The 22,092-nt window shown below is 41.5% G+C and overlaps 2 protein-coding genes across 11 annotated transcripts in view; both read left to right on the top strand.

The window, feature by feature from the left end:
- LOC124015726 (homeobox protein Hox-B3a-like) overlaps positions 1-10,538 on the top strand; it is a 57,325-nt gene extending 46,787 nt beyond the window's left edge. For 9 of the 10 annotated variants that reach the window (XM_046331149.1, XM_046331153.1, XM_046331152.1 and 6 more), the window contains 3 exons: positions 987-1,053; positions 6,915-7,515; positions 8,263-10,538. In XM_046331149.1, coding sequence (XP_046187105.1) covers positions 7,023-7,515; positions 8,263-9,026 — 1,257 coding nt within the window. In that variant the 5' untranslated portion in view covers positions 987-1,053; positions 6,915-7,022 and the 3' untranslated portion in view covers positions 9,027-10,538. Of the gene's footprint in view, positions 1-986; positions 1,054-2,102; positions 3,980-6,914; positions 7,516-8,262 lie in introns of those variants that run through there. The other variant, XM_046331159.1, reaches the window with a different exon arrangement.
- Positions 10,539-13,287: 2,749 nt separating this feature from the next.
- On the top strand, positions 13,288-16,197 carry LOC124015891 (homeobox protein Hox-B2a-like). Its single transcript, XM_046331373.1, has 2 exons — positions 13,288-13,988; positions 14,932-16,197. The coding sequence occupies exons 1-2, from the start codon at positions 13,568-13,570 to the stop codon at positions 15,654-15,656; spliced, it is 1,146 nt and encodes a 381-aa protein (XP_046187329.1). The 5' UTR covers positions 13,288-13,567; the 3' UTR covers positions 15,657-16,197.
- The last annotated feature ends 5,895 nt before the right edge of the window (positions 16,198-22,092 follow it).

Below are 22,092 nucleotides of genomic sequence, written 5' to 3'. Positions count from 1 at the left end.
TAAGAGCTACTATGCAGACCATCATGGCCATTTGATTTCATTTCTGCTCCGGCCCTGTCTCTGGATAAAGCCCTTTTCTGTCTACTTTTACTCTGAAACTGGATATAGTGCTACATTTACCTAGACTTTGGGATAATTTCCCCAGAATGGTGGGGCTTTTATTTACGGTGTTTCTCAATGGGCGCTACACTTTCGTTTATTTTCGATTTCATTCGTTGAACTGTTTCGTTTATTGGGACTTTGTAAGCTATTTCTCATCTTTATAGCTGTCTATAATTATAAATCCCCCCCCCCCCCATTATTATTGTGTTCATTATTTTCCTTATTATTAGCCTATGGATATTATTGTTATTGTTGTTGTTATTAGGCTATTAGAATATGATTGTCATTAGAACATACTTTGATCCCTATTGCCTTGATTGGTAGGCTATTATTTAATTGCTTCATTTATAATAAATTAGTAATTGTCAACATAGCAACAACTAGCCTACTTATTATGGATGATTTTTGATGTATTCTTCATTCATGCTTGCTACACGAGCAACCTTGAAGGAAAATAACATCGCATCAATATCCACACAATTGCTTTTCCGTATATTAACATAGCGGGAACATTTTTTGTTTATTTATTCAACGTGAACCTCACTGTCGTGTGGATTGATTGACTTGCTCCATATGTAGACCTACTGCGCGAGATGACAGAATCTCCAAAATAAATCATGGGAAATATGTTATGTAGTCTGATAGTTAATTGAAATCAATACATTGGGCTCCTGAGAACACTCTGGATTATTTCCTTTGGTTTTGCATTTATTCTGTGGTTCCACGGGAATAATTTAAGGTTAACGATGTCTGTCACCTGTGGTAAACTCTCAGGTTGCCCGTGTGTTTCGATTTGTAGACAAGAGGTCATATGCACTGTATTGGATTTTTTACGACCTGCTTTGATTGCATCTTTCTCTCCCCCCCCCCCACCCCCTCTGCAGTTCCCTCAAGCCTTCAGGAAGCAATATTCTTGCATACAATTCAGTTATAAGAAACAACATCATCCCGGTAAGTCACCCTATTACAAGTATATAAGCATTGCACATGATTATTTGTTCGCTTTTATGAATAGGAGTGAAAAACGGATGTGCTATTGAATGTGACCTATTCGATGAATATTTTCATTTATCCCATTGAAATAATAATATATTTTTTTTACATGAGAAAACGTACTCTGAAATATTTGAAAGTAAATATGTTTTATTGGAATGGAGTATGCATTCATTGCATACATTCAACAGTGATGATTGAGTCCGCATATGACATTCACACAATCGGGAAACATTTCCTAGGCCAAGAGTATCATAATGTTCTCTAATATGGCACACATGCAGCCCGTGAGAATGGCCTGTGGTATATTTTTGAGGCATTGGAATATAAGTATGAGCTTTTCAATTGAGCTTTTAAATAAATAAATAAATAATAATAAACATAAACATCGCTTTGCTTATATGCATAAAGCACCACAGATGAATCTAAATCATTGTCAAAATGGTGGTGCCTGTGTGTGTGTTTGTCCTTGTGTGTGCTTGTGCTCTCTTCTTTCGATGATGCAATGAATGCCGTAGTGTAATATCTCTGTGTGTGTGTGTGGGGCGGGAATATTATGGATGATGAATGTATGGGTGTAGCGTTATGTAGATTAGCCATGCAGCAGCATTATTCTTACAACATGTGTGACAGAAGAATCATCGGCAAATCATAACGCACATAGGCAAAGAGGTGGCAATGTCCTTTTGTCCAAATGGAAAACGAACACTTTCAATATATATACATAGATAGGCTATGTCTTGCAGTGTAAGGGGTCTGTCATATGAATACAGTAGACAACGCTCATTACATTTTAAATGAAATATATTCACACTCGATGGCGTATTCACCACACAATCACAAGCATTTACCCTTGAAAAGACACTACACCGCATTTAAAACACTTTCCACCTAAAAAGCTATCCTCCTCATGAACAAAACAGGAAATACCAACGAAATGTATCACTGAGTTTGTAGTCTCTTTAATATGTTGGTTGCAATGTTCACCGCAGGAAAAAGGAAAACCTTGCATCCCAACATCTGTCCACATATTCCACCGTTGAAATAGTATGTCCATGACTCAGCCAACTCCAAAGTATTCAGGAAGGCGACGCATCTCTTGTCATCCTATGGAAATAACGAAAATACTCTCCCTCAATCTTCTAACAAGCACCGACATGTTGTAATCCCCAAAATCATGTTGGTATAGACTCTTCTCTTGCCGTAACTCAGAAATAATAACGTGTCTTCCCCCGGTATGTGCTTAGTCGTGAAAAAGGATACCAGTTTTAAATACAAAATATTGGAGCGTTTGGGTTTTTAGCTCATTAGTAATCTTTTAAGTGGGTTGCATTTGTCCATTTAGCAGTAGTTGCAAATCCAGAACAATGTCAGGCAGATAAAAGTTGCAGACACCTACATTTTTGTCTCCTACCTTCTTCCTACACCGTTGGTGATCCTCTCTATTCAAGTTCCCACGCGAAATGCATCTTTTTAAAGTGGCTGTTTACAGCTAGTCCTGTGTGGTAGAAGTCATAAATCTTACGTAGCCATAAACGAAGGGGGTAGTGTCCTGAATAATAAAAATAGAGAGAGAGAGAGAGGGAGAGAAGATAGTGAAAAATTGAGAGAGTGAGAGAAAGAGGGAGGGGGGAGAGATGGTGAGAGGTAGTGAAGAGAGAATATAATAACCTGTAAAACACCTTTGGCTGCGTGTTTTCATTTCCATGTTGATCTCTCCTTGTTTCCTTCTCAGTTTTCCTTCTTGCTGATTTACTTTTCTCTTCCCGTTGGGTGTTAAAGTCCTACATAGCCTACAGTAAAAACACAGGAAGCCCTTTCTTCTATTTTTAACATGGACTCGCTATCGAAGTTTTTCCAAGTTTGTGTAGCACCGGCTCGTCCTAGCTGTTAAATATCACAGATTTTCTATTATTTCCCCCCCTTTACTGATTTGTTTTTACACCCCTCCCTCGTTTTTTAAGTGCGCCTGTTGTCTGTTCCCTGAGCCCCCCACCAGCCTCTATTTTTCGCATTAGTTATTACACTAGTTGGGTGTGTTGGGAGAGATGTGTTGAAACATTAACAATACAGGCAGAATTCAGTTTCTGCCGGGAGCCAAGCGAGAGCCGGCTGTGGAAACCCACTTCCTGGTCATTTAATGTAGGCTGCACCAGTGGAGTAAAAAACAGAGGCTCCGCTCATATACTTAACAATATTACCTTGGCTTGACACCTAACCAGGAATCACGTGAATCAAAAAGTACTGGCGCTGTCTCTCCGCTTGTATGCCCCTGTCCTGTCCAGCACGTCTGCAATTAGCATAATTTTTTACTTTTACTGGTGATGCTGCTTGATGGGGATTAACAGCCGCGACTAGCGCTCCAAGTCAACCCCGCTATATACAAATAGCTGCACCAAGGCCTTGTGTTGACGATACAATAACCCACCGAAAGAGCTACGAAGAGCGAGAATAACCGCCGAGAGAAACCCACGCATTGGGGGAAATGCAATGGAGGAAATTTCGCGGCGAGCCGCGGCTCTGCTCGGATTATGATGTTAAGGTTTGCGCTGTGAGAGAAAGGGAAATCTGAGGCCATTGTTATCAGCGAGCAGGGCGTACCAGTCGACAGGGCAGCCAGGCGCTTGCTGCCTGTCCATTCGCAGCCCCCCTAGCATTCCTCAGATCTTTCATGCCAGACCGTCTCCCCCCTTCCCAAGCCGAGGGGATCCGTGCAGGAGCGCCCGGACTCAGGCTCGGGGCAGCAGTCCTCGAGATACCGGCGGATTTACATTCACTGCGAGTTTTTGAAGGGAAGGGGAGAGCTCCCGTTTTATTGATTGCACCGGGGCCGAATGTGAAAAATATATGATGCCTGCCCGTGCTTCCTTCGTCAGAGGCTAAGGTAAGCTGGTTTGAAATAGGCTATCAGTTTGTGAATGGCGGAGAGTGTGTCCCGGTGATTTATGACCATATGACTCCAATCGCGGTTCAAGAAGAGTTCACAATGCTTTATGCTTCCTTCCACGACGCCCCCCTTTTTCCTTTAGAATCTCTCTCCAACGGATTCATTTTCCCCTCTTATATTTATTTACAAAGCAACGAGGAAATAATTTTTGGGCTATCCGTTTTCGTGGGCTTTGATGTTCAGACATGGGTACGCGTTTATTTTCAGCTAGTACCGAGGCATGGATCCCCATGTTATTGGACTGCCGTGCTAAAATCATCTCAAATTGCTTTCTATCTGGTCATATTTCTAAATGGTTTGATAAAGTGATTTTCGTATGACGTGCCATTCAGACGTATAAAGGCCTATTGTTTTTAATTGAAGCAAGGCAATGGGCGAATGACGACGGCTTTACATGAGACCATTGCACTACTCATGTGTTGTTTTGATGCAATAATTGCCATTTTTCAATCTGTAAATGAGCTAACACATGTCTCGATGCATAATGTCTTTATGTGTGTGTATTACCGGCGCCATTTGTAATTTTATCCATGCTAAAATACAAAATTGGACACCCAAACTGACTCTAACTCGTCTCCATGTTGTTGTTGTTGACGTCCTTGTATGGGATCGCTTTTTATCCAGCCACCATTCGCTCTGGACCCCATAATTGTATTAGAGCGAATCTATAGGAAAGTTCGTTATTGTGTTAGTGTTACAAGCAGGCCAGGACATTACGTGTTCCATTTAATGGCATTGCGATATGATTTAATATATATTATTCCTGTAGCCACCCCCCCTTCTTTCTCTCTGTCTCTCCCTCGAACAATTCCTTAGAGAAAATAATTAGGATTCCAGCCGTCTACTGGAAAGATAAATGAGCGACATTTGTGACGTGGTGAGAGTTGGTGTCCTAAAGCTGTAGCCTAGGATCCCCTTCCTTCTCTCAGACATGGCTCTGCTCTCATCACATTTAGCCTATTCCTTACCTCTTACACATCTTTTTTTATTCAAATTGGTGTCTCCATATTCCATTTTGTTTGTCCTTTTAGTGGGTAGGCCTATATTATTAGGATGAGCTATACGTCTCACAAAGGATATACATACAATAAGAATCATTATTTCTTTATGAAAACAAGCTTTGTATTTTCTTGGAATAGCATGTAAGCATTATCTTGTTTTTTTATGGGTAATTGATTTTAGCCTTAAAAATGTGTATAATGGTTATTATGTGGATTATTCAGATGGTGTTTTTTATGTTTAGGCAATAGTATTGTTTTATTGTTGTCCAGGGATTTTCTAGTGATTATATCATTTCAATGTTCGTCGTCTGTTTACCATTTTTGTCATTGTAGGCTATTGGGTAATTTATAACAGATATTAATAGGTGATAACATCAAATATGTCCATATTATTATGACAAAATCCTAATAATAGAACAATTCCATTGATATAACTACATTCACTTTTGACTGTGTTTATTTGGGGGAATTTGCCATTATTAATACCAAGTGTAACCACAAACACAAAGCATATGTTTTTGTTTTGACTTGTATGTAAGTGAACCTGCTAGTTGGCTTTCTAACTGAAGGCTGCCTGCTACAACAAAACAAAAAAATCCTCAAAGCTTCCATGGTCCTTTCAAACCTATTTTCCAACGTTTTATCTCTGTCTTCAAGCGTCCAAACGAAATTAATCCCAGGTGCGTTATGGTGCTTGGCAGGGGCCACGCACACTGCCCTTTTGACCACCCCAGCAGTTAGCACATATAAGGTCTGGAGCTTTTTTTAAGGGCTATAAGTCCTCTTTGGCCGAGCTACGGTTATGAATCAAACTCGCCTGAAGCTTCCGGGGACCCTATCTCATTCTTCTTCTATTGGGACGCGCAGCAACGCTCACAACAGAGTCTCAAGTGCCGGTTTTTCTGGGTTTTAATGGTTGCCCAAATACAATATTGTGTAACCTGAGAAAAACTGACAGGAAATTGAACTAAGAGCGACATGCACTGATTTCCCTCCAACAACAAGGCAAAGGCCCATTCATAGCTTTCTACACAGGCTAGATAAGCATTTTACAGACAGCATTTTAAGACAATTCTTTTAAAAAACATCACTAATTGTATATTGCTCGTTTTCATTCATAATTAAGGCAAACAAGAATAAAAGCCATTATATGGCCTAGTTTGTTTTTACATTTTTGACACCGAAATGCACCTTCTTTACACAGAAGGTTTCTGTCTTTATCTTTCAATTGTGAAAATAAATAGGACTTTTCTATTACAACCATAACACAAGACATGTTAGGATAGTATTTTAATACAAACAACCTTGCAACCTGCGTATGAAAACGAACACATCACTCTATAGCAATCCAAACGACTTTCAATTAATGAAAAAAAACAATTATAACGAAAACATTATAACGAAGTTTTATTATCGTAGAAATAACAAAGGCCAACGCTGAAACATTATTCAAAATGTTCTAATGTGAACATCCGGACAATATGCACAAATAATGGGTTATACCTACCTAAACAATGCAATCACCACATATTTGTGAGGTTATATTCGTTATTTATTCAAGGACAACATCTTGAAGACAATCGTGTCCTTGCTCCCAGGTGCGAGTAAAGAGTGACTGGCTGGATGTTGTTTGTGTTCGTGTGCAGTTGTGTGTATGTGTGTGAGAGAGAGGGAGAAAGAGAGGGAGAGAGAGTTAGGAGAGGGGGAGTTCTGCTCACAGTGAGATAGAGGAGGCCCAGTGCACCGTGGCCTGACATGGCATCTGCAAGCAGTGTTGTGGGAAAGCGCTATTCATGTCATGGCGCCTTTCAGCGGTAGAAGATGGATTTATTTTGTGCCTTTCTTATTATGTGCTTCTTATAACCTTTCAGGTCAGCTTCCAAGAGGCCTTTGGAAAGAGACCGTCACGTGACATCTGGTGCCAATGTTCTTCCAGAAGGTCGTCAGGACCCTGGTAGCCGGTAACTCCACTTTTGGAAATGCAGAAAACGACCTACTACGACAACTCAACGCTTTTCGGAGGTTACTCGTACCAAGGGGCCAACGGCTTCGGCTATGATGCTCCTCAACCGGCCTTCCAGTCCGCGGCTCACCTCGAAGGCGACTACCAGAGGTCCGCCTGCTCGCTGCAGTCCCTCGGTGGCAACAGCGCTCCTCCCCAGCAGCATGCCAAGACGAAAGAGCTGAATGGCAGCTGCATGCGGCCCAGCCTGCCACCTGAACACCAACCTCCCCCCCAGGTGTCCCCTCCCGTCATCCCCGCCAACGCCACCAGCAGCAGTGCCACCGCCACCAGCAGCAGTGCCACCGCGCAGCAGCCGGGAGGCAGCGGTGGGGCCGCTAAATCAGCGCCCAAGACGTACACTCTGTCCACCAACCCCACCCTCAACAAGCAGATCTTCCCCTGGATGAAAGAGTCGAGGCAGAATACTAAGCAAAAAAACAGCTCGCCAAGTGCAAGTTCAGCTAACGGTGTGTGCCCCCCTCCCCAATGCCCCTTACCTTGTTCATGCCCCTTTAATACACATTCAAAGCTGGATAGCTTAATTACAATACAGTTACAAAACATAATCATGGATTTGTATCTAATGACCTAACTTACTATTTATATATTTAAAGCCTGTGCTTTTTTCCTAGTTAGGTTGTTAGGAAAAGCCCTGTAGTCATAAGCATATTAATTTGGTAACTGAGACCTCTATTAAAGCAGTAAATCCCTTTATTGATGAGCATTTGAAACAATTACATGAAAACATGGCAGTGTTTGGCATATACTGTGTATCTTTTATCAGACTGGAATCCAAATGTGCTTGTTTATTTGCAGCTAAGAGCAATGCTTAATCTAAACTGCAGGTTGTCAAAGATGATTGATTTGAAGATATTGACAGACAAACACACACACACGCACACACACACAAACACACCAATGTATGTACATTAATTGAACCTCAGATACGTGTGACACAATTGAAGTGAAAACAGTTCATGTCCAGCACCTTCAAATATAGAAGGCTACAGTTCTGGCTGTGGGCTTTGTCTATGATGCAATTTACGTACACGGTCAATGTAGGGTCTCGAATCTCTTAATAAATGCCAAAGTTATGAAGTGTTGACAACTAATATCAAGGGGATAAGTTTCGTTTCCTGGCCTCTGCTTTATTAGGAAATGATGCATTCAATTTCCGCATGTAGTAATTATGTTTTATTTCATTCCCACCCCAGCGGAGAGCAGCGGAGGTGAAAAAGGCCCCCCGGGTTCCGCAGCCTCAAAGAGAGCGCGCACCGCGTACACGAGCGCTCAGCTGGTGGAGCTAGAAAAGGAGTTCCATTTCAACCGTTACCTGTGTAGGCCTCGCCGCGTGGAAATGGCCAACTTGCTAAACCTCAGCGAGCGCCAGATCAAGATTTGGTTCCAGAACCGGCGTATGAAGTACAAAAAAGATCAGAAATGTAAAGGGCTGGGCTCTTCATCAGGGGGCCCCTCTCCAACCGGAAGCCCACCCCTACCCATGCAGTCCTCAGCTGGCTTCATGAACTCCATGCATTCCATGGCAGGCAACTACGACGCCCCCTCCCCGCCATCTTTTAACAAGTCCCATCAAAACGCCTATGCCATGTCCTCAGCCTACCAAAACCCCATGAAAAGCTGCCCCTCCCAACAGAAGTATGCCAACACAGCACCAGAATACGACCCGCACGGGCTACAGGGTAACAGTGGCAACTATGGAACTCCCAACATGCAGGGCAGCCCCGTGTATGTGGGAGGAAACTACGTGGAGTCGATGCCCACCTCTGGGCCGTCCATGTACGGCCTCAATCATCTACCACACCACCAGGCTGGGAACATGGACTACAACGGTGCCACACAGATGTCAGCAAGCCAACACCATGGACCGTGCGACCCCCACCCGACATACACAGAGCTGGCAGCCCACCATCCTTCTCAGGGTAGAATCCAGGAAGCTCCCAAGTTAACTCATCTGTAGTAGCAGGTTTGGGGAAAAAAAACTAAATTACAACTACAAATAACTAACCCATGGGACGCTGCAATGGGGTTGAAAAAAAATATGATCCAGTGGTTTCTTGCCATGGCCAAAAAAGTATTGTCTGTTGTCTTTATCATTGTGCGTATTAGTAACATTCACTTGAATTGCGTTTTGATTAACGGTTTATTTCCTTGAATATGGAGCTCTCCCTCGAAAACAAGTCATTAAATAGTAATAGTTGGGCTTAATGGATAGCTAACAAGGTGGGGGGGTTTATTACTGTCAGACATTTTTGACTCGGTGAAACACATGTTATGTCAAGGTGGATTTATGTTTAGCCTGCGTCCTTGCAGTCAGCACAAATGGCTAAGCTTGACTGACGTCAATATGCATTTTTCAATTGGTGCAAGCAAACCACTGGATTGTTTTCGATTACTTCCCTTATTCATATTACCTCTCTTTGGAAATGTCTCACTAACCCACTGTGCAGTGACATTTATTTTTTATTTTTTACATGTCCTCGCCAAACATTGTGGCTTCAAGGGAAGAGCTCCTTCAGCATCACGCAGATGCATCGTTGGCCTACACCCCCACTGGGTTTATGGTGTTTGGGTTCACATTGCTATGCTATGCTATGCTAGCTAACGTCCATAAACAATCACAAACACACACGCGAGGACATAAAATTGATATTTGTTATATCATCATCACAGGGTAAAAAGGAGTTGAGAACTCTTTTGACAACTATGATAGGCTCATTGCCCCCTCCCTTCTTTCCCCCCTCACCACTCTCTCTCCGTTCTCCCTATCACTTCCTACTCTCACTCTTCCAACTCTATCACTCTCTCTCGTTCAATCTATAGGGTTCACTTACATTAGCCAAGACTAATGCGAAAGGCTCACAATTTCTCATGTCTTGACTTAACGTGGAAACAGGGTATATTTGAACAAAATGCATGTCCAGGAACCAAGCTGAAGTGTAGGTTTACACTAATGCTTTCTCGTCTGGGCATCATTGTTGCACTTAGAGTTTACATTTTGATGGTTAAGGGAAAAATACATCTTATTTTGGAAACGGAAGACCTCCAATCAGCGTCTTTCTCAATGTATGTTCAAGTGAACATTCATAAATATATATTTATTTGTTATAGCCAGTTTAAATACTTTCTTTTTGTATTATTTATCCCCCATGTATTTATATCAAGAAAAAAATGTAATTTTTTAGTATTTACCTGTTATAAAGACGTTGTGTTCTTGTCATTGTAACGAATACATTTTAGTTATTGTATTTTAGAAATAAATAGTTTATGTTACCCTTGTACGTAAATAATGTCTTGACTTGTACAGGGGTCAGCGAGGACGGAATCAGACCGTTCCTGCATAGTCGAGAATTAGACGAAATATAGCTAAACACTTTTGGAGAACTTCCTTTGTCCTTTGTAGCTCCTTTTATTTCATTGTTAAGAGTTGTCTGTTGAACAATTCTTTAATAAAATGTTATGTTATTCAGTTCTATGTGGTCATTTCAAGTTTTCTGAGACAAAAGGAGGGCCATACTTTTACATTTGCTAAAAAACGCAGAGGTATTCATCAGTATAGTAGACACGTGCACAAACGATATTGCTCCCTCGCTGGCTCTATTCCCCTCTCTCTCTTTCAGCCACACACACACACACACACACACACACACACACACACACACACACACACACACACACACACACACACACACACACACACACACACACACACACACACACACACACACACACACACACACACACACACACACACACACACACACACACACACACACACACACACACACACACACACACACACACACACACACACACACACACACACACACACACACACACACACACACACACACACACACACACACACACAGAGCTTCTTGGAAGCATCTTTCCTCGTGCTAGTGCCAGACGACTGAAAGAGCCCTCGGGTATGCGCTTGGGTTGGTCACGTGGTCCAAGGCAACACACTCTTTGCCAAAAAGCTAAATGGTTTTGTACATAATTTACACATAGATTGCCTCATATACTGAATCAAATTTTAACGAGAGTAGGCCTACTGTATGAAGACAATCAACGTATAGAAAATAACATTTATTTTCATAGAAATCTTAATTTATTGGCAAATAAGCAATCACAGATTTTGGAATATGCCTATACCTAAATGCAAGAACATATAGCTTAATAGCTTGCATTGCTACCGAAAATACTCATTATCATTGACGTTTCAGGGCAATTATGTTCCCCTTCAGATGTTGTTAAATATTGAAAGGCAGCCATCAAGACTAATACTCTTGCTAAAACTAACTGCAACTGAGGAAGTTGATTAATACAGCAGTACTAACATAAATAACACAAGTAGCGCTAACAACAGAATAGTAATAATAATAATAGTAATAAAACACACTGTATATTCTATGCTTCAAAACACATTTGGCTTGTCATAAAATGATCAAATCAACTTACACCTAATTGTAAATGTGTGAAAACACTAATCACCCAACATGAATAATAAAAAGACAACACATAGCCTAGCTAATAGTCTGTTAAACAGTAGTAAAGTCTGTTAATCGTTTTTCGAATGGTTCGCTTTGCTGTAAAAAGGCAGTAAAAAGAGCACACTCCCACCACACTCCAAATATGAAAGAGCACATTCCCAAAAAAGAAATATATAAATAAACAAATAACGTTGCAAGTCCATGTTCTGGCAAGCGTAAAGATTTTTGTGGCACAAACAAACCACATTCAAAATTCTAAACAAATAGTCGTAAAAAAATGGAAATGAAATTCCTGATGATGAGAAATACTCCTAAATTGTCCCAGTTTTTGCACAGTCAGCTCCAATATAAGCAAAGAGAGCCCGTGCTTCTGACCTCCTTTCCATAGTCTACATCGTGCATATTAGGGAGAAACGCGGCCTACTCGCTGCTTTGCATTGAGCTTTAAATGGGCCAAACACCCACGCACATTTCTCCCGTCTTTGTTTTTAAAACCTAGAGTCAAGTCAAATGGAGTCGAATAGTGCCCGGCAATCTTGGTCCTTTTCTTCTATTTTGAGATAATGCTGATGCCTATTTCAGCACCAGGGTTTTATGCGCAATGGAAAACAATTATAAGGCCTGCGTTTGGGTTGTTAGACTAGTGGCTTTTTCGTAAAAATCTGTAGGTCTAGATTCTGGGGGATAGAGAGAGTGTTTCTTTGTTGAGATCTTGAAGGAAAGAGAATAATTCTTGAGGCTGTTTGCTGTCAAGCGCTTTGCCTGGGAAAAGATTGATCACCACAGTTCTTTTTTTCACTAATTCAACTTTTCCAAAAACATCCTAGCAGCTAGGCTACTTACTATCCGCTTTAAACTTCTACAATATCCTTCAATATCAATACATGTAACCTAGACCTATACGCAATATACTATGGCATTGATTATCAATAAACACAAATTCGTATAGGGCATTAGTGTTAACACGGCCTAAGTTTTTAGTTTTTAAGAAGCTAGGATTCGCAGTTGTACACGCGACCTCGCTGTGAACTTTAGTCAGTCGGCTCAGTAAACAAGCCGTCCATTTTTTACACCGTGAGAGAAAACTCCTAGCTAGCAGTCAGTGGAAGGCCTTGCTGGGCTGCATATTTTTAGGACCATTTCACACACACACACACACACAATATATATAATTTAGTAGCATATCTCTCCGCAAGGTGATAAAGAGGTAGGCTAGCAGTTATATAGAGATAACATAATATAATTATACACTTACACACACCGACCTTTCTCTTCACTGTAGCTTCCATTTATGAAAACAAAAATATAGCAGTCTACCATTACACCATGCAGGCTGCTAACCTGCACCATGCTAGGCTCTAGGAAACCGTTCTTCAGTATTTTACCAAGCGAATCTCAGCCTCCTGTTGAGACATCACCCATCTAGGTTGGGTGGAGTTATTTTTTTTACCTTAAGTCTGCTCCTCCTGTCAAACTTTTAAGATTAATGGGCCTCTTTTGTATAAACACCCCGTTTGCCATATTGTAAATGTGCTCTTAACAATAACCACGTTTTACTGGATTACATCACCAGGGCCCAGGCAGAATATCTGCATGCAGATCTCCATTGTTTGACATGAAGGGCCTCACATAACCTCCCACTCAAAACATCGAGGTGAGACAGTTGGCAACCGAACACTTTTTTTCTCTCGAATATAATACCCCCTGCTAACACAAACCAATATCTTATGGTATTTTTGAGCATTTGCTGAAAATAATGCTTTCTTTAGCCACCAGGCCCCGGCTTTCCATTGGTTGAATCTGGTCATGTGACCAGGAATTGGCTGCAATTTCGCCCATAGTCTTCAGTTTAGTAGACCAAGGTCCCCATACGCTAGTAATATCACCAATATACACAATTATTAAAGCCCGCAAATGCGGGACAGCGGGGAGCTAATAATCACGCGTTTTTGTTTTTATTTTGCTCGTTTTGATCTCGCCGTCCGCCTGTGGACTAGGATAAACTATGAATTTTGAATTTGAGAGGGAGATTGGGTTCATAAACAGCCAGCCTTCCCTTGCAGAGTGCCTGACGTCTTTTCCCGCTGTCCTGGAGTCATTTCAAACTTCATCAATCAAGGACTCGACAGTAATTCCTCCTCCTTTCGAGCACACCATCCCCAGCCTGAGTCCCTGCACAAGCAGCCAGGCGCGACCGAGGAGCCAAAAGCGAACCTCCAATGGCCTCCAGCTTCGGACGACACAGCCGCAACAGGGCCCAGCCCCGCCGGCAAGTACGGCTGGCCCGCTGGCACACGAGTTCCCCTGGATGAAAGAGAAGAAATCCTTGAAAAAGGGACCTAAATCTGGGAATGCCACGGTAGCCTCCTCTTCTCCCTCTCCTGCATCCTCCGGGTACGCCACTGCAGGACTTGAATCACCGACAGGTCGGTACATGATGTAAAAGACAAGGCTATTCATTTTTTCTGATGTTTCTTTTCTTTTCCTTTCCATTTTCTTTATTTGCATGGTTCCACTGCATGTTGGTCTATACTGCACCTCATAGAAACAGCTACGGAATCCTCATCTTTCGCAATCGTTGTTGCAAGGCTTTTGTCTCATGTTGATGTTAATAAAAGGACAAGAAGCATGCATTTATTTCTGAAATATGAGTGCCCTTCTGTTCTGTGTCGTGTGTATGGAGGAGTCACAGAGACCTGCATTATGCTGCAGTGTTGCTTTGAATGGATTTATTTCCCGTCATAATCCTTAATGTTACTAATCTATTACACCATTTTCGATTGTATTTCACTAACATATCAATTTCTTGCATTGCGTGATTTGATGTCAGGCATATAAACATTGATATAGCCTACACATAATATGCTATATGTTAGCTATATTGCAAAGTCTTTGTAATGCCTGTATGTGTCAGATATTCAATGCGTAATGCGGATGTGTGTGTGTGTGTGTGTGTGTGTATTCTTGCTGATAAAGTTGCCTTTCTCAAGATACAGATTGCAAAACTTGTCCTGGAATAACGATTTAATCGCAGTCAGTGTCAGTGCTGTCTTAATGATATATATTCATAACCATGTCTCGAGGTTTGGGGTAGTCATGTTGGATGTCAGTATATAATGTGGAGGCAATGGGACAAAACAAAATATGGGGTTTAGAGGAATAACGCGTGTTCTCTGCAAACCTGATACACTGACATCAGAGAAGCACTGCAGTCATTTGAAAACAATGCACGTGGGGCAGGCCTATTGATATTTTGTTACGCCTCGTTCATTTTTATGGTTTTCAGTAGCTACGTGCCAAATGTCCAGGCTCAACCCTATTAGCTTGCTATTTTGGACTTATTTATGTTCTATGTCTGGGCTTTTGCAGAGGCGCAGGGTGGACTGGACAACGGCAGCGGATCCCGGAGGCTGAGGACTGCCTACACCAACACGCAGCTTCTGGAGCTGGAGAAGGAGTTCCACTTCAACAAATATCTCTGTCGGCCCCGGCGGGTGGAAATAGCTGCCCTTCTGGATCTAACCGAGAGACAGGTCAAAGTGTGGTTCCAGAACCGGAGGATGAAGCACAAGCGGCAAACGACACACCACAGGGAAGGCCAAGAGGGCGACCCCGGCGGGTTCGAGCCCCTGGAAGGTGCCGATGCTTCCTCGCCTTACTCGAGCCAGCCACTGGAAGCCTCGGGCTCCGCTGCGTCTGAGGGGGAGACGTGTAACTCGGCAGCCTCCTACACGAACAGCAGTGACAATAACCAGCCCACGCCTGAGGAGGGCCAGCTGAGCTGCCAGGAGCCCACATCAGTCTCTGACACAACTGTGCGGTCGACCCGGTTCCCAACGCCCACTGCAGATAACCCCGCAACAATGGGCGACGGTGGCGCATCTGGCCCGGATCATTCGTTTTCAGAGCAGCAGGACGCCTCCTCCCTGCCCGATTTGAATTTCTTTTCTGCTGATTCCTGCCTCCAGATTTCTGACGCTTTATCGCCCAGCTTGCAGAGCTCGCTCGACAGCCCGGTAGATTTCTCCGAGGCGGACTTTGACTTATTTACAAGCACACTTTGTACAATAGATTTACAACATTTACAGTTCTAACGACAACAACAACAACAACAATACAGAACAATCGAATTAAGGAGAATGTCCCACCGTATTACAATGGTATGAATGCTTCTCGGCAACATTCCTGAAACACATTTATGAAAAAGATTCCTGGGTTTAATTTGAAGATAACATAGAACCTGAGATAGCAAAGGAGCGATTATGTCCTTTCCTGGCATTATAATTTTGGTTTACTCCATCGAAATCACATACGGATTTCCCCTTGTTCAAATTTCAGGTATTTATTGCCTTCTTGTTTTCTGACAGTATTAATTGGCAGTTACAGTAAAATACTATACTGTCTCCTTAATGTTTCAAAACTGTTCAGTGCAGCTCAATCGCTTAATTCTCAGGAAATGAAGGCCTATCAGATATATAGGCCTAAAGGATAGTTGAACTGCTTTTAGAAATTCTCTCGAGACGGGCGGTGATCCCGTTGATGAGTTTTAGAACTAGTTTATTTATTGAGATTCTTTAATAGTAAATTTCAAATTATTTATTGTACATTATTTTCATAGTTGAAATAAAAACAAACTTTTATAATGTGGCCTAAGTGTTTTTGATTGTGTAGTTACTAGTAAATGAAAAGTGCAATTATTTTTGATAGATGATAATTCAAACAGTTATTTCAGATAAGAAAAATACAGAAATATTGCAAACTGGGATTGTTTGAGATGTATTGGTCTACCAAATATATTTTACTGGTCTTGGCAAATGCATATTTTGCTATTGCAGAGTTGATATGTTCAAAATGCAGCGTGTTATAATAATAATAAGTAATATTATTATTGTCGTTAATATTATTTCCACACAATTATGTTGTGATGGTTTCATCAATTGTAGGGCAACACATGAAATCTCCAAAGGTTGTATAACCCGTTGGTTTCAGATTTTGGGGTACAAAACGAATCTTTTGCGATTTTAAATATTATTGAAATGTTTTCATTATCTTCCAATAAGCTATTGCTGGGGCAAATGCATTCTTATTGTGAATTAATTATGTGCAAAAAATAAACCCAACACAAATGATAAAACTTTTTGGGTAAAGACGTTTGCCAAGATAAATCGTCATAATCAAGAGCTGATAAAGAACACAATGTGTTGACCAAGTTATTGTTTTTGTCTAGCCTAGCTTGGTGGGAATTTGGTTTATGGTAGGCTAGCCGACCTATCTTAGCTTACTTTAGCTAGCATTGTAGCATGAGGGAATGACTGAGGTAACGGCGCTCATGGCTGCTGTCATGCTGATGCAAAATGGCGCTGAGAACACAATGGGCGATATGAACAATAATGCGGCAGCCATTGTAGGACATTTGGTCTATGTGGCTTCACAGCCCAGCATCCTGCAACACGTTCAATGGTAATTGGATAATACATAGGCCTATAGCCAAATTGATAAAAAAATAAACCAGTTATGTAATTGAACCATACCTTTTGTTCATGAGACTGGCCTGGAGTGTAGGACTATTGACAATTTAAACCTTTGTTTGGTTGCTACTCCCTCAGTTATTAACATGGTCAGAACCAAAACAATAACGTAAGAAGAAGAAGAATGATTATAATACAAATAATTCTAATAATATTTATTATGTGCAGTGTTGCATTGTTTTATGGTAGGCCTAATAATCATGCGTTATAGCAGGCCTAAAATTCACAAGGAATAGTGTGTATTCCTAAGACATAAATTAAGCTCTTCTCTAAGCTCACCCTGTCTACTGTACCCATCTATCTGAAATGCATCTCCTGGATCTGTGTTCCAATAAGCCCTATTCCTCCTTGTCACCTTTTAACACTGCCTGTCTACCCACCTCTCCATAATCACATAGTCTATGCACATACATGTTATCTTATCAAGCAGTATTACTACGCCATCACTACATAACGCACTAGCTAGTCCAATATTCCCTTCTATTATTTCACTTAGAGGGAGTTATTTTATTAAAGACATTGATATTTACTTCCTATATCAAACATGAATATTATTATTATTTCATACTGCAATTACTTAGCCTACCGTGTCTCTGCCAAAGTAATGGCATTTACATTGTACTCCTGGTGGGGAAACCAAATGTATAGTGTGCACCAGCTAGACCCAGAATGGCTTCCTAGTGTGCATGGAATCAAGTTTAAGGAGAGGAAACTGAGAACTAGAACCGGGTCACAGACCTCTGGAATCACCAGACTCAGGGGGGCTTGAGGAAAAACAGTGGAGTGGTCCAGACAGGGTTCAGCCAAGACGAGTGTGTGTGGCTGTGGCAAGAATCGTCGCTTGCCTATCAGCAGTTAGCCTCCACTACACCCCCGCCCCATGGAAAACAAAGACACCTGATCGATCCCAACTTCAGAGGTCCCTATCTGCCTGGTCAATGGCAGAGCACGCTCACAACCCTGGGACCCTAGCAGTGACAGGTATGAATCAATTGAACATTCAAATAACCACCGGAATGAATGGGGTCAGTTCAGTTCACTGGTGTACCTTGGTGTGTGTGTATGTGTGTATGTGGCGGAGATAGAGGATAGTGGGATGAGGGGTGTGGGGGTCGAGGTGGTGTGCGTTCATATTTGACGAGGGTGAGAGTCACTTGATCCCTTCTATGGTATATCAGCTGATCAACGTACATTGTGAAGGCCATTGAAACACGGGTTGTGACAAAGTGAGATGTTAACAAAAGGAGCATGAGTAAACTTAACATTAGCATTAGTGGAAGGCCAAGAATTACGATTAATGTCAAGTTTAAGGTTGAAAAAGGCAACTGGGGTGTCTTATCGACCCAAAGAAAGACCATCTCAACTGTCCAAACTTATATCCTCAGTGCTGCATCTCACCAGAGAGTCACTTCTTGGCTCAAGTTCAGCAAGCTCAAGCTAGCACTCCCCAACCTCCTGAAGTGAGTCGCTATGGGAATGGACATATTCATTCAGCTTCTCATGTGAAACATCAGTTGGTACTTCCAGTCCACTCTACCTGGGACCAGACCATAACACAGACATGAGCACAAGGAAGACGCCAGCCATTGTTTAGACAACAGAAGTCATGCCCTGAAGCCCTTGCTAGATCAGTAAACACAGGAGCAGGAAGTAATGGCCGACTGTTGTGGTTTATGTGCTTGATAATTTGAGGTGTGGTGCCTGTGTCTATGCTTTTCCATCTGTATTTGCTTTCTTTGGACTCCTGCCACTGCTAAGAGAGAGAGTTTATCAGTCGGGTCCCCTCACAATCAGCGAGAATCAAGATGTTTGTTTATTTCCCTCTTAGAGAGTGGCCATTGCTGTGAAGTTTTTGCGAGGTGTTTCTCTTGGATGGTGCAGGCTAGTAAGGTGGAGCAAGGCAGATATTTATTTCATGAAGAGGAATGTCACTGCCCAAGATTTTCCAGTATGATATTAACATAGTTATGTTTACACATAAAAGTGAGATGTGTAAGTGTTCGCTATAGCCAATCACATTTGAATTATTGGCTATAAGGCCTCACATGACTGTGTAGGAGAGGAGATAGGCCAGGAAAAGCAGCATCTGCATGCAAAAACTGCATTGGAAACCTGACTAGGTTGACCTGTATGTACAGTGCCTTCAGAAAGTATTCATACCCCTTGACGTATTCCACATTTTGTTGTGTTACAGCCTGAATTCAAAATTGATTAAATATATTTTCTCTCCCCCATCTACACACAATACCCTATAATGACAAAGTGAAAAATACATATTTTTTTTGTGCAATTGTATTGAAAATGAAATACAGAAATATTTAATTTACATAAGTATTCACACCCCTGAGTCAATATGTTAGAATCACCTCTGGCAGAGATTACATATGTGAGTCTTTCTGGGTAAGTCTCTAAGAGATTTGCACACCTGGAATGTAAGATATTTTCACATTATTGTTTTTAAATTCTTCAAGCTCTGTCAAGTTGATTGTCGATCATTGCTAGACAGCTATTTTCATGTCTTACCATAGATTTTCAATTTAAGTCAAAACTGTAACTAGGCCACTCAGAAACATTCAGTGTCATCTTGGTAAGCAACTCCATTGGATATGTGGCCTTGTGTTTTAGTTTATTATCCTGCTGAAAGGTGACTTTCTCTCCCAGTGTCTGTTGAAAGCAAACTGAACCATGTTTTGGATTTTCCCTGTGCTTAGCTCTATTCCGTTCCTTTTTATTCTAATAAAAACTCCCTAGTCCTTGCCGATGACAAGCATACCCATAACAGGATGCAGCCACCTCCATGCTTGAAAATAGGAGGAGTGGTACTCAGTGATGTGTTGTGTTAGATTTGCCCCAAACATAACACTTTGTATTCAGGACATGAAGTTCAGTTCTTTGACACATTTCTCCAGTTTTGGAATATGTTTTATTCTGTACAGGCTTCCTTCTTTTCACTCTGTCATTTAGGTTAGTATTGTGGAGTAACTACGGTGTTGTTGATCCATCCTCAGTTTTCTCCTATCACAGCCATTAAACTATAACTGTTTTAATGTCACCATTGGCCTCATGGTGAAATCCCTGAGCGGTTTCCTTCCCCTCTGGCAACTGAGTTAGGAAGGATACCTTTACTTTGTAGTGACAGGGTGTATTGATTCACCATCAAAAGTGTAATTAATAACTTCACCATGCTCAAATGGGTATTCAAAGTCTGCTTTTTTTTACCCATCTACCAATAGGTGCCCTTCTTATCAAGGCATTGGAAAAACCTCCCGGGTCTTTGTTTGAAATTCACTGCTCGACTGAGGGACCTTACAGATAATTGTATGTGTGGGGGATAGACATGAGGTTGTCATTAAAAAATCATGTTAAACACTATTATTGCACACAGTCATGCAGCTTATTAAGCAAATTTTTAGTACTGAACGTATTTAGGCTTGCCGTAACAAAGACTCAAGACACTTCAGCTTTCATTTGAATTCATTTGTAAAAATTCATAAAAACATAATTCTACTTTGACATTGTGGGGTATTGTGTGTAGGCCAGCGACACAAAATCTACATTTAATCCATTTTAAATTCAGGCTTTAACAACAAAATGTGGAAAAAGTCAAGGGGTGTGAATGCTTCCTGGGAGGCACTGTAGCTAAAGACAACAGTGTGAGGTATCAAACTCTGACCCTATTCATCAATTTGTTCTTTGATTCGCATGGATCCTTGTGACCACAACATTGTTGTTATAGTAGATATGCAGTTGAAATATCATATTAGGATCATAGCAACACAGATTTCATATTTGACATGAAAGTATGATGTAGGGTTTGACATAATCTCATACAAGGATGGAATAAAGAGTCACTGAAAAGTGGGAGAACTCATCACATTTCTTCTTCGTATTGCCTGAATTCAACAAAGGGATTGCTGATTGGAAATGAGCGACTCCAAGACTTTGGCTGGTACTTTCACGGTTTGATCGTAGAAGCCGCAACATCAAAGAGCTATATTTCCAGGATGGAACAAGACAATGTCCTGTGAGTTGCTCCTGACACATCTGAGAGAGAGAAATGGTAGGCAACAGCCTCAAGTGATGCCGGAGAGTCACGTCATGTCACATCTGCATGGTGTACACTTTGTGGAATTACACCGAGACTCTTCCTCGACACAGTAGGACAGGTAATGCTTCACATGCAGTTCTCCTTCCATTGTCCATCTTTCGATAGACAGAATTACAATCACTCAGATCTCTGCTAAGAAAGTAGGCCTAACGTGTAGAAATACATCATCATTAGGCCTACACACGTTACACTCCACTCCATATGACTACTCCATGTATAACTATGTTGTAGTATAGTAGGTATTTTCACAATTATTACCAAATAAATTTAAATGATATGTGATGTTTGGGCAGCTTTCTAATAAGAAGTGACCTAGGTTATAATGGTATGGAACATAAAGTCTAACCTTATAAAAGTACACTGTATATGAACATGATGTCGCCATTCGCTCCTCCTGGAATTCCCCTGTGTTTTCCCAGGAGGCAATCTGAGGCGATAACATTGGTTGACAGCCAGATAACTTTTGAGCCTTATCATCGATTGTTTCACACAGATAAGACAAATCCAATGTGGCATTGAACCAATATGGCTGCGGACACATTGTCTCAGCCCACGACTGCTGATGTCCTTCAAACGCAACTGGGGCAAGCCGTATAGAAAGAGGCGCAAAAGCAAAGAAACAAACAAGCTGTGTTTGAGAGCCATGCAAACACGCCTATGAATTGTGACACATGTTTTGACTGGCTAGAGACAATACTGATTCAGTAGTTCTCCATTGTTCAGTAACAGTCTTCGTGTCTCATCATTCCGTAGCGTCACCACTGTGTTAGACTCCCACACACATACACATTCACTCACTCACGTGTATCAGGTCAGAGTTCAGAGGATATCAGAAACGGAGGTTTCTGCCACCGTTTAAATAGGAATCTCTCAATGTACAGTAAAGACGGTGAA

This window comes from Oncorhynchus gorbuscha, linkage group LG26 (assembly GCF_021184085.1).
Source record: "Oncorhynchus gorbuscha isolate QuinsamMale2020 ecotype Even-year linkage group LG26, OgorEven_v1.0, whole genome shotgun sequence".
NCBI lineage: Eukaryota > Metazoa > Chordata > Actinopteri > Salmoniformes > Salmonidae > Oncorhynchus > Oncorhynchus gorbuscha.
This window is presented reverse-complemented; position numbering and strand designations above follow the sequence as displayed.

Bases quoted from the DNA above. Each gene is read 5' to 3' on its own strand.
- LOC124015891 (XM_046331373.1), top strand. From the start codon at position 13,568: ATGAATTTTGAATTTGAGAGGGAGATTGGGTTCATAAACAGCCAGCCT. The intron at 13,989-14,931 runs GTCGGTACATGA...GGGCTTTTGCAG, and splicing joins AGGACTTGAATCACCGACAG to AGGCGCAGGGTGGACTGGAC.